Source organism: Cucumis melo, chromosome 6, assembly GCF_025177605.1.
Source record: "Cucumis melo cultivar AY chromosome 6, USDA_Cmelo_AY_1.0, whole genome shotgun sequence".
Classification (NCBI taxonomy): Eukaryota; Viridiplantae; Streptophyta; class Magnoliopsida; order Cucurbitales; family Cucurbitaceae; genus Cucumis; species Cucumis melo.
Genome location: NC_066862.1, coordinates 7,021,565 through 7,034,930, shown reverse-complemented (window position 1 = coordinate 7,034,930; position 13,366 = coordinate 7,021,565). Strand labels below are relative to the sequence as shown.

Here is a 13,366-nt window from a genome sequence, read left to right as displayed (position 1 = left end):
GATAATATATATCCATAAAATAAAGTTATCAATACTACTCGGTCCATATATCTCTAAAATATCACCATGTCATATTTCTTTTTCTGTATTATGTAGTTCTTTTTCTAACGTGAATCTTTTATCAATTTTCCGTTTTAGATTCAATCTAAAACTTTTATTTTCAAATAAATTGAATATTAAATAAATAGAAAAAGAATGAAATTATATTTATTTTTAGCATCATAATTCAAATTTTCACCCTTAACTTTTCACATAATTTTCCCTAGAAAATGAGTTGACGTGAGTTTTCTTTACTTTACCATCCTATATTTAATATTATTTTCATTTCTTTTTGATATTTTTTATATACATTTAAATGTTTCTTACTTTATAACAATAATAATAGATTATAATCTACATTAAGCTACCAAATTATAATTTTATTAACTAATTGCAACAATAATTCCACCGATTTTCGTAATTTACAAAAAAAAAAAAAAAAAAAAAAGGTTATAAAAGTAGAGGTTAATATTTCCATGGGCATCAATGGTAAACTAATATATAGAAGAAAAAAACAAAAGAGAACAAATAATATAGAATTAAGTGGTTATGGGTAATTAGAAAGAGATGGGGCCGAGGGTGATTTTATATTTAATAGCTTTTTGGCGTTGGGGTCGGGAGAGAAGTTGAGACGACTTCAAAAGTTGAAACCAATCCAAAATGTATAACCCCAACCCCAAGTCCTGAATCCGTAAGCTTAACGTCCCAAACGTCAAACCTCAAATTCCTCCCTCTTCTTAATTAACCACTTTATAAATACCCAATATTTTTTAATTTCCCATCTCCCCAACTCTCTATTTCATTTTATACTCCAAAATTCAGTTCACTTCCGATCCACCACCAGCATGCCCGGCGTCTCTATTCCCAGAAGTAGGCGGCCACAGTACTCGTCGTCTTCACGACCCCTAATCGACGTCGTCTCATGGTACTGCGCGGTGGGGCTATTGGGACTTATCTTGATAGGGTCCATCAGAGAAACTTCCTCCTCCTCCGGTGATCAGGGCAGGTCGTTGAGAGGGAACTTGGTGACTTGGCGTCCCTGCGATGAGATATATGTGGTCGGAGAAGGAGAAACGCTTCATACGATTAGCGATAAGTGCGGTGACCCGTTTATCGTGGAGCGGAACCCCCATATCCATGACCCGGATGACGTTTTCCCCGGTTTGGTTATTAAAATTATTGCCTCCTCCACCCACAATAACCTTCCAACTTCGGATTGATCCATACCTTCTTCAATTCTATTTTATCCTCTTTTTTTTTTTTTTTTCTTTCGACTCCCTAAGGCCAGATTTTACCCACCCCAAATAAAAATTTATAAAAACAAAAAGCATAAACTTTAGGTTTTTTTAGAACTATATATGATTTCCCAGATCGATAGATGTGTATATGATGTCGAGGTTTGTGGATTTTTCTTTTTTTAAGGATATAGAGGTAAAATATATAGCTCATCTTCTTCTCCTGTATGTATAAATAAATATCATAATTAATACATATATCTAAGTAAAGTTGTTTTTTCTCCCTTTTTTTTTATACTCTCAAATGTACAAATTTGATAAATAAATATCGGTCGTAAAAGCAATTCAATTTCTTTTCTAAAATAATTTTATTGGACCGTTTCTTGGAATGCAACCAAACATTTGACAGCGCTCAATTTTTTTTTTTTTTGGTAAAAAAATTGTTTCTCAAAGGCAATAACTTAAAAATATAATAAATTATTATTATTTTTTGCCTTAAGCTTCATAAGACTTTTTTTTTTTTGGTTGAACAGAAGTTCTTTCAGATTTACTTTTATGATCAATTAATAGAGAATTTTTAAAAATAAAAACTATTGAAATTCTATATAATAAAACTACGATAAAATAAAATTTATCACGTCAATTTTTCTATAAAATTTAAATATTTTGTGAAATGTTTTATTTTTAATCATTTACCTTAATTAATTCATATTTCTAATTTTATTCCTAATTTCAAACAAATAAAAACAATGACAATTCCTAACAATGATATATATAATTAAGATTTTGGTCAGTTAATAATTATGTTTTTCAAATTTAACCCTATTTTCTTTATATGCACTATCTTGATTTGTATTTTTTTTCCAGTTTTCAAAATTTTGGCTTGGTAGTAGATAACAAATAAAGAAATTTGGGGTAAAAATATCATTTATAAACTCAATTTAAAAAAAAAAAAAGAAAAGAATGATTGTCAAAAGAACCTAAATTTTTAATTTGGTCTAATTCAAAGTTGATTCAATTCAATTGATTATTAAGAGATTTGTCATCAATTAAAAATTCAAAAGATTTAAATGGCTCATAACTTTGTGTTTAACATAATTAAAAATGATCACATGTAATATTGTAGAGCTGATTACGCAAAACATTCATTACATTTTCTTTAGTCTTAGGTTTGGACCCTACATCGTTTGTTGAATAATTTTTACAATCAATAAATTCAATATATCATCAATTTCATTCAAATAATATTGTTCATAAGAGTATATAATTCATGAACAAAATAATAATTAATATATATGATGGTTGAACTTTTTTTTTAAATAAAAAAAAAAAAAACAAAGTATGGGTAAGAAAATAATAATAATAATAATAATAATAATAATAATAAATGAAAAAGAGGGCCGAACATTTGGCAGTTGCGATACGAAGAAACGGATTCTTTTGGAACAAACTTTAGTAAGCAAGAAACCGTTTTTGTATTGAAAACGTTCTCATAATTATAACGCATTATTCAAATTTTGTTTTCTTCTATTTCTTGGATTATACCAATATTTTTCTTTTTAAAATTTTGTAATTTATAAATTAGGTGGTATATATCAATAATTAGCAACACGACTAAAATTTCAAATTAATAATAGTATCGTCTTAAAGAAATTTAGTTAACTGATATTTCAATATGATACTACTGATAATTAGTGGATAAAGCAAAAATGGTAAAATTAGAATAATAAAAGGCATAAACTATATATGATTTTCTTTTTATATAACGTAAAAAACCAAAATATTTATAAAGTATGATCAAGTTTTAAATCTATCAATAATATGATAAACATTGATGGATTCTATCTATCAATGTCCATCAATGCATAGACTATTCATTTACAATAATTTTTCATTTTTTTCAATATATTTATAAGTTTCAAAAACAATATTGCTAAATTTAATATTATTTTTTGCTAGATGTGATTATTCATCGGGTTGGAATTTGAATGCACTCATTCTTATAAATCATTATAAGTTGAAAACATTCCATTTGTTGTGGCATAAAATATTGATGGGTATCAAAGTTTCCTTCATGTATCTTTAGAGACACAATTCAAGTAGTTTAGATAAACTTAATATATTGCCTTTTGTTTATTGTATAAAATAACTTGATTAACAATTTTCTTAGAACAAATATAAAATTAAACAAAAATAAGACTTATATTGTAATTAATTTTCATCTTATTCGGTACTAAGCAAACTCAATTTTCAACACGAATTGAATGAGGACTTTAATAAGCACTTTTAAAATTCGTACCCAAAAAAAGAAAAAAAAAATGAATTTAATGTCGAAGGTTTTCTTTTCTTTTCTTTTTCCAAAGAAATTAAATATACTAATTGAAATTCAGAAAAAAAATATATATATAATCGAGCTTTGTTTGAAATTAATTTATTAAAAAATATTTATAGTTTAAATCAAGATTTTAATAAAATGACATATTTAGATAACCAATAGATTACTTAGAAGTAATGAAGATTCCTCTTTTTGCATTTTGTGATTATAAATTTATAAATAGAAAATATCAATAGCGATTTTGTATAACATTATTTTATTTTTATTATTATTTTTAGAGAACATGTCACATCCAACTCAATACGTATTCTAATATTGATTAGTAAAGTTAATGAATGAATTATGATTCTTATTATCAAAAATAAAAAATAATAAAAAAATAAAAAAAATAAATTAATTGGGATTCTAATGGATTAATAACTATTTCAACCATTTTGTGGAGCAATTAACCAAAACAGTGATTAGGTGATGAGAGATCCAAGTTGGCACAAAGGAGCAATGTGATTGGACAACCTTATGTATCTATCATTCACACGTGTGTGATATGCTCTAAATATATTTTCAACCAATTAGATTTGGACTATACATTAGCAATTAATTTCTATACCAAATCACATTTTAACCATATTAATGTGTGTATTCAAGGTGGGTCCCCACTTTTAGAATCTAATTTCAAATTAGAAAATTAATTACATTTTTGTTATACCTAAATGAATATTTTCAGATCAAAATGCTCTGCGATTTGGTAAAACATTTATGTCAATTTTTGTCCTTTATATCTCATTAGCATCCTAACTAATGAAGATTAAGTGGCAAATTTCAAACATTGATCAACATAAATTTTAAAAACCATCCTTAAAACATTATTAAGTGATATAATATGTCATGTAACATTGAATATTTCTTTCAAAGGAAAATGAAATATAACTTATAATTGAAAAAAATTGAAGTGAATATAGTTGAAACAAACGTTCCAATAATTGACACATACAATACTCTTTCTTTTTACCCTCACTATACGATGGTACTTACCATACTAAAAAAGTGGTAGATGTGCATCATCGATCTAAGTCATAGTAGTAAGTTGAAACAATTAATAAGATACCAAAAGTAACAAGACAAGCCTATGCCATACATTTGTAAATGGTGAATAGTAATGACCTATTTTTGAATAGTTCCAAAATTGTATGCATGAAAAATAAGATAGTGAGACAATAAATTGTTAACCTTAACTACGCTTAGAAAAGCAGAAGGGAATTGAATAGCATGAATTTTTTGACAAAGAAAAAGTTACTTGTAATATATATGCATAGGGTTTGATGCCCCTAATCAAAGTAATCGAGATAGACCTTATGTTATATGCTAATGGTTTCTTGAAAACAAACAAGTATTTTTCTATTTTTAAATCACTTCATCCCCGCCATGATCTCCCCCACTTTGGTCATCAATTTGTTATAAATGTTAATGAGTGAGAAACAAGAAAGGGCCTATGCTTTTAATTTGGATGGGAGGAGACTGATATAAATCTTTATATGAAGTTGGTGATGAGTGTTGTTGAACTTCTCAACGTAACTCTAGATGTTGTGTTTATTTCCCATCAGACATTAGCAAATCTTCTCTAATCCAACATTTCATCTCTCAAGATGAAGTCATCGATACCCATGCATCGATACCCATGCATGGGTCATTGACGAGCCGTAAGTTATTGAGACTTCCGACCCAATCAAAGAATTATTTCATTTTCTATTATGATTTCGAAGTATTAAAGTATGTAGTAACGCAGCGGGTTGATTCACAAAGAACCAATTAATTTTTCTTATGATCCACTTGTTGTTAAGTAACTCGGTGTTTGATGAATTGATTTTAATTTCAATAGATTTAACAAAAGCGGTAGCCAACAAACACAAATAGGAAATTTATTGGATTAAAATATCAATGAGATAAATAGCTAATGTGAATGGTTAAGGTTAATAACTTTTGATTTTACTAATCAATAATAGATTTATCATGCACGTTATTTCTTGCAACCATACGATCAAAACGTTAGCTAGAACAACCACATTTAGAAAAGCTAGAGTAACTCATCTTATTAATCAAATTCATCATTTATGTTTTGATGAAAACTATGCTAAACATGCAAATCATGTGATATTAAGAAGTAGAGTTAATGCTAAGTTGAACAATTTATTCGGAGTTGCCTAATTGATTGTTTGATGTGAATCAATCCAACAAAAATCAATGAAAGTCTCAATTGAATTTGTCAAAGAAAATACAAAAAAAGTTCTAGCGAGAGGGGCCTAAAATTTTGTGTAGAATCATCTATCTCCACCATGTAGCTAGGGATGCATGGAACTTAAAGTTGTACAACATTTGGGTATCTGTCATCATGGATTAAACTCATAACCTCTTAATTAGTTATTGAGAATATGTTTCTCTTTTTACTACTAGGCCACCAATCCATGATGGTTTCTAAACCTCCAATTAAACTTGTTTTGTTCCGAAATTGGTGCTATAGATTGGAATTAGGAGAATTGTGCTCTCTCGTTCTGTTTAACTTAAGAACAATTTTAAATTAAACATATTATAAGTGCTGGAAATCATAGGATGCAATTTGCCGTGTATTTAAGATCTTACATCCTAGCAAGTTGACAATACATGAAAAAAGCGGTTGGGATGAGATGATGGTGAATCAATCTTACAAATGGGTTGAGAATCTAGGTATATTATTATCGTTTTACTTCAAAAAAAGGCTTCATGCTAGAGAAAAAAAACTTCCAACTTTTACCACATGTTTTACTATTTGTTGGAAAAATCCTTCCACTAGCTTCTAGTTTTAAAGAAAAAATAGAGAAATAATGGGGAAAATAAAAGAAAGCAATAAAAACTAAGAGCACATGAATTTGCCTCGAAAACTCATGACTCCAAGAAAATGATAGATCACTAGAAAAAATTCACTATGTGCAAATTAATTTGTTACAATCATTGATATCAGTGAAAATTTGCTTTCTAATTTAGTTTAATTTAGGATCGTTTGATGATTTTTACATTTTCGATTTGATGATTCTATAGGTTTCAAGAGTCAAAGAAGTAGAATCAAGCATTAGGGAGAAAATTGAGCTAAAACGAACGAATTCTCCTAATGAAGAAATTAGGCCAAAGATTACAAAATTACAAAATTGCCACTAAAGAGGGTGCAAAATCTACATTTTTTGCTGCGTCACTCAACGATGCTGTCACTCAGATATAAATATGTAGCTTCGATGTTTATGTTATATCTTTCGATTTGGGTGGCTATGTTGGACATATAATCACTTGTTTCTTCATTTTTTCCATCCTCTATTCACCTACAACATTAGACTTAGGTTTACTTTCATCTATTCTCTTTATCGAACCATAACAATGTAAGTCTCTATCTTTTCCATAATTATGGAAAGATAAGATCTTTCTTCTTTCTAGTTTTGAGGATTTTGGAGAAATCCATTCTATTTTTGGAAGTACGTATTTTGATAATATGATTGAGATTTTTTGTCTATGCATGAGTTTTTAGTCTTGATTTATTGATTATTATGAATTATATTTTCTTGTTATTGATTGACAACCAATACTCTATTGTGAAATTTCATACTTTATATTAATGTATAATATGTGACATATAATAGGTTAGATAAGCTTGTAATTTATGCTCAACAACAAAAATCATTGTTCTATTGACCTTCTTATCTAATTTAATTGGCTATTTTGATGTTGAGGACCATTAGTTAGTTTTTCTAATCAATTAGGCTAGATATAGGTAAGAAGTTAAAAACCATACATTGATAATTCAATGATTGATCAAGGTTACATTAGACAATTTCATTCCTCTAAGTTAGAACGTCTATTTGATTGCATTTCTTTGATCATTCATTCATGTACATTTGTTTGATTACATTTCTATCATTCATTTTCATGTTTTTATTTTTATGTACATTCAAATCTGAAACCACACCAAACCTCGACCCCCATTTATCAGTTTAACTAAATATAATTAATTTTGAGAAACTATCTTCGTGCATCCATGTGGATTGATTTGATATTGCCACTTGTATTACTCAATAGTATAGTTAGCATTGATCATAGGTATAGACTTATAGTATAAATTTCATTTGATTGGTTATTTACAGGCAATAGTAAAAGGTTACATCAATCATACATGATAATTCTCTCTCCTGACCTCAGTTATAACATAACTCTCTCAAAGTTATTGATTTTCCAAACCTTATTTAAATAGAGTTAACCCTCCAACAAAATTTATATTGTGCAATTTTCTAAATTCCAGGACGTAATCGTAAAAAAAAGAATGAACGAAGAAACACTAAACACTTTCTGATTGAGTTTTCTCAAAGCAAAAGATGTTTTCTCCAAACATAATAAAACTTGAAACAACCTATAGCTTTGTCAGCTCAAGCCCAAGTCAAATCAGGCCTAATATTGTTTGGTCCTAAATTGACTTTGGGCTTTGGGCCATATACTGATATGAATTCTTACCATAGACCTACAATATAATACCAATATTGTAGTTGAAATAAATGCAAATATAACTGATAATAACAACAATAATAAAGTAAAACACATGTGAATTAGTTATTGTACACCTCCTTATATCGTAAACTCATGATTATACAAATTCAATATCATAAAACTATCAATAAATCAATTTAATGTATATGAGATCCATTTAATAAATTTTTAATTTCATAACTAATTTTTAGATATATATGTTTCAAGTGTAAGAAAAGGACATGAAATAAATTGGAAATTAGGGTTTTGAAAAATATTAGCAAAAAAGGGTTAATTTGTTGTATTTAGCTTTTTTTTTCCTTTTTTCTTTTATTCTCTAACCGCTGCCGTAAACAGTTTGGTTTTGAAATTTTCTTTTCTTTTCCTTTTTCCTCTTATATCCTACTTCTTTCTGTGCTTTCCATAGATTTTTTTTGTCTTTTTAGAAAGTATTTACGCTCTATATAAAAAAAATTTAAAAACAGAAAAAATTCATAAACTCAAAAAATATCAAAAATATCTCAGTCAACATGCGATTAATCGATCACACGCATACATGTAATTCTTATTCTAAACGATCATGATATGCGCTCGTGTAGGACATGATACACAATTGTGTAGATAAATTAACACGATCGTGCAGTTCTTTTTAATAATGGAAAAAATATTTCAAATCTAAGTGATCATGGTATTTATCGTTTAGATCATATCCACATGATCGTGTAATTTTTTTAAATAATGAAAAAAAAGATTCCAAATCTAAACGATCGTGTTGGACATACTAAACGATCGTCAAATGAACGTTTGACTAGGTAAGCAATCGTTTAGATTATATCAAAGTGATATTTAAACAATCTTTGATATCCTGAAAGATGAGCTAGAAGAAAAATAGAAAAAGAAGGTGAATAAAAATATAAGAAATTAAGCTCAAGAAATCTAGAAGAGAAATGAATAAATAGCAAAGAAGAAAAAAAAAAGAGAAGGTGACGACTCGTCCCCAATATCACCTACAAATCTAAAATTTTTATCAGCTTTCATGGTCTTTTTTATTTTGTTACTAAATTAAATATTTGAGTGTTTTATTATATTTATTAACCAATTTTATATTTTGGAAATTTTCTTTTCTTCTCTTTCTCTCTTACATCCACGTTCTCTCTCTCTTTTCTGTACTTTTTTCTTTTAACATTTCCTTTGTTTTATTTATATTTTTATTTTATTTCCAATCAGTTTTATTTCTATTTTTAAAATACTTAATTTAGAATTAATGATTCAAAAAATACATTTCTTTAATTGTAATGTCATTTTTCTTTCTTTTTTTTTTTCGGTTCATCTCTCTTTTCGAACTCAAGTTTTAAATTAAGATAATACTTTATTTGTTAAATTCAATTATTTTCTTATTTTTTTAATTTTTATTTCATTATTTTTGACCTTTATACGGATATTTCATTTATGATTATAAACACCTAAGAAGATTAGTCGAATTACATTAGGTTACATTCTTGCCTTAAGTAATCGGCTTGGTTGCATTCAAGACTATGAATTAATAGAAGGTAGAGAAAAGAATTAATACACTGAATGTAAGAGAATTAAAAAGAAAAGAATTTTCCAAACTTCTCCGTTTATGATACAATTAAGTAATAGGAAAAAAAACTAAGTAAAGGTATTCTCTTCAAAGGATGCACATCAACAAAAACAATAATTTTACTCCATTTTACTAATACTTTTCAGAAACAACTGTTTTTTAACTAATTTTTTTTCAAAACAACCCTAGTTTATTCTGAGCAAAATCATGAAACACATACCAATATAGTTGAGAAATAACTATACTCTAAAGAAGCAGCAAAACATATTATAATATATATATATATATATATATATATATATATATATGTTGGTTCCTCAAAATTTTGAATAATTAAAAAGTGACTTTGTGACTACAACTTTTGAATTAATGAAAAATGAAAAGTAAAATGTTTTATCCACGTCGCTTTGATATTTACAATTACACAAAAAGAAACTTTCACTAACCTTTTTAATTAAAAATATTTGAAGAGAGAAAAAAAAAAGTGTAGGGAATGAAATGAGGGGGAGGGCGAAAACCAAAGAAATCTTTGACCAAAGAGAAACGTGGCAACATCTGTGGAACTAGTGATTGAAAGAAAAGATCTGGACCCTCCATTCTATTAAACTCCATAAAATAAATAGGGTTTGAGGGTCCCTCTTCTAAGGATAAAGTGGGGTTGCCTTCTGCTTCTGGCTGCTGCTACTTCTTCTCTAGGGTTTGTTTCTCTCTTCCCTTCCTTACTTTTTTCAATCTTTTTTTTTCTTTTCTCTTCTTTTCTTCTTAAACAAATCGACATTTCTTAACCCAATTTTTTGCCTTTTCATTTCTCAATTAGTCTATCTAATCATCCACAGTGCTAACTGAGATCAGATTCACTTGGGTCGCACCTGGTCAACCCACTATTCCCTCCTTCTTCTTTGAACGCTTCACTGATTTCATCTGCCTAATTTCTCGATTTTCAGGCCTTTCCTTTCTTGGGTGCCTTTGATTTGATCTCAATTTTTCTGGGTTTTACTTCAATTCTTGATTTGGGTTTTTTTCATGGAGGAAGTTAATCAAAACCATCGTCTTTATGAAAAGGAAGGAAGTTCTAATGGCGGTTACGAAAACCTGACCAATAGCACGGTAGATTCTTCTAATCCTGCTAAGGCTGAAGACGTTTTGTCAGATCGCCACGTGGGGCCGCCGTCGACGGCGGTTCCGAAGAAAGAAAAGGAAGGAATTATGGAGCACGGATTGGATATTATGCCTCCTTTGAGTCTCTCTCAGGTACCGTCGACCACAGTGGCAAAGCAAACAAAACGTCCTTCTAAGGACCGCCACACGAAAGTTGAGGGCCGCGGCCGGAGGATTCGGATGCCGGCGGCCTGTGCCGCCCGTATCTTTCAGCTGACTAGAGAACTAGATCATAAATCCGACGGCGAGACAATCCGGTGGTTACTTGAGCACGCCGAGCCGGCAATTATTGAAGCGACGGGAACCGGCACGGTTCCAGCCATCGCAGTTTCCGTCGGCGGGACACTAAAAATCCCAACCACATCTCCAGCGAGGCCGAATGGGGAAATTTCTGAAGCACCGAGAAAAAGAAGACGAAAAGGTCCAAACTCCGAATCCAACGATTGCAACGATCAAGCTTCTGTCTCCTCGGGTCTTACGCCGATTGCTCCAATGGCAGCTTACGGTGCCGGCCTTGTCCCTTTCTGGGGAAGCGCTGGCGGCGTTACGGAGCCGTTTTTTATGGTTCCGGGAACATCAAACAACCATCAACCACAGCTCTGGGCGGTGCCGGCGAGACCCCTATCTAATTTGGTATCGTCAATGAATCCCGGTTTGCAATTTGGGGGTGTGGTGCCGGTTTTGACCAGAGCTGTTTCAAATGGTTCGAGTGGATTGGAAAGTGGATCATCGCCGGCGATGGTTTCGCCGAGTTTGATTCCGGGGACGGTGAGTGCTCCGGCAAGTACAAGTGGTAGCACTCAAATGTTGAGAGATTTCTCTTTGGAAATTTACGAAAAGAAAGAGCTGGAATTCATGGGTCGGCCAAGCCCTGCAAAGTCTAAAACGCCATGTTCAAAACCTTGAAAATGACTTTCTTTACTCTCACTGTTTCTTCATCTTCTTCTTTTGTGTTAGAACTGTTAGTTACAAGGCTTTTGAACAGGCAGTTTGGGCAAAATATTATTTTCCATGTAATAAATCTTGTTAGCTGTGTGTAAAAAGAGTAGGAAAGAAACGAGTCCTTTCTGCCATTTATTTGGGTTGCCCTATTATTTACGTTACTGCTTGTGACAAAATCAAAATTTATATCCAATTTACCGGTCAGGAGTAATACTGAAAAAGGTTTTAGATCCCTAAAATTGATGGTTGAAGGCCACTAAATTTGGGTATGAGAAAGAAAAGAGAGGAAAAGATGGGATGATGTATATTCATAGTTGCATCAATAGAGTGATACCAAAATTATTTAAAAGGAGGAATGGGGGTTGGGGATAGCTTTTCTTTAACGTGAAGAAGGCACAAAAATGGTCACGTGAGCGAGAAGTTCCCACGTGCAGGGGTGGTGGGTTACGAGAAGATTGGGATGCACGTGTAAGGTGGGGCCCGGAAGGTAATAGCTAGGCAAGGCGTGCCGCGTGGGAGGGGTCCACAAAAGGCTTTTTTTTTTTTTTTTTCTTAGTATTTAAAATTGAAAAAAAGAAAGTCAAAAAAATGGGATTTGTGTTTTGTAAGAGAGGAAGAGTTAGGTCGGGTGGGGTGGGCCACAACATTGGGGCTAGCTGTCATGTGACAGATGGACACGTGTTTTTTATTTGGACCGTCCGATGATCTAGGCTCCCTAAGTCCTAGTGGTGGTCCCCCTTTTATCCTAACATTTTCTTTTTTAACCATCTATTCCTTCATTATGCTCCTTTTTATCTTATAAATAAACATGCACAGCTATTTCATAATATGTCCATTATTTAACTATCTTCTCTTCCAACTTCAAACTCAATTCAACTCATTATCTTAAAAGGATTTTTTTTATTCAAATTAGGGATATCAATCAATGAAACAACGATTCCGCCCCTTTTTATTTTCCATCCCCACAAATTTCTCACGAGCTATATCAATCTCAAATTGTCTACATTGAAGAAATATTTATTCTCCTTTTCCAACGTATTTCGACACTCCCGTCTCGTAGGAATATTGGGGTACGTCCTACGAGGTTCTAACCTTGCGAGTTAAATGAACATTTCTAGTTCAAATCCCCATTAACCCATCACGGTTGAAAAAGAAAAGCTTTTAATTTGTATAAAAAATATTCTTAATTTCTTTTTAAAGAAAAAGAAAAAAAAACCAATCCAATTAAAACATGCTCTTACGTTTGCTTTATATAAATGGTTAGTTCTTTATTTAAAAAATATCCGACTTTCAAATGTTCGAAAAAAGAAAACTTATATAACTTATAAAATATACTTATTGTTAACATATGCACACTATGCTCATCTTAAAGTATTTTTTAATTTTCAAAAGTTTCACCAAGATTTATTGCAATAAAAAACAAACAAAAATTTCAAGTTAAAAATAAAATCCTACAAAATTTCATAACGAGAGAATCTTTCCTTAAAAGTATATTAAAACGACGAGTAGCTAAATATATAAAGGTCTCCAATAGTTAAT

General features: G+C 30.5%; 2 protein-coding genes across 2 annotated transcripts; both read left to right on the top strand.

Annotated features, from left to right (window-relative positions):
- The first annotated feature begins 660 nt into the window (after nt 1–660).
- Nucleotides 661–1,563, top strand: LOC103484036 (uncharacterized). Its single transcript, XM_008440933.3, has one exon. The coding sequence runs from the start codon at nt 885–887 to the stop codon at nt 1,257–1,259; it is 375 nt and encodes a 124-aa protein (XP_008439155.1). The 5' UTR covers nt 661–884; the 3' UTR covers nt 1,260–1,563.
- An 8,505-nt stretch (nt 1,564–10,068) lies between these two features.
- Nucleotides 10,069–11,958, top strand: LOC103484035 (transcription factor TCP19). Its single transcript, XM_008440932.3, has one exon. The coding sequence runs from the start codon at nt 10,751–10,753 to the stop codon at nt 11,789–11,791; it is 1,041 nt and encodes a 346-aa protein (XP_008439154.1). The 5' UTR covers nt 10,069–10,750; the 3' UTR covers nt 11,792–11,958.
- Nucleotides 11,959–13,366: the final 1,408 nt, after the last annotated feature.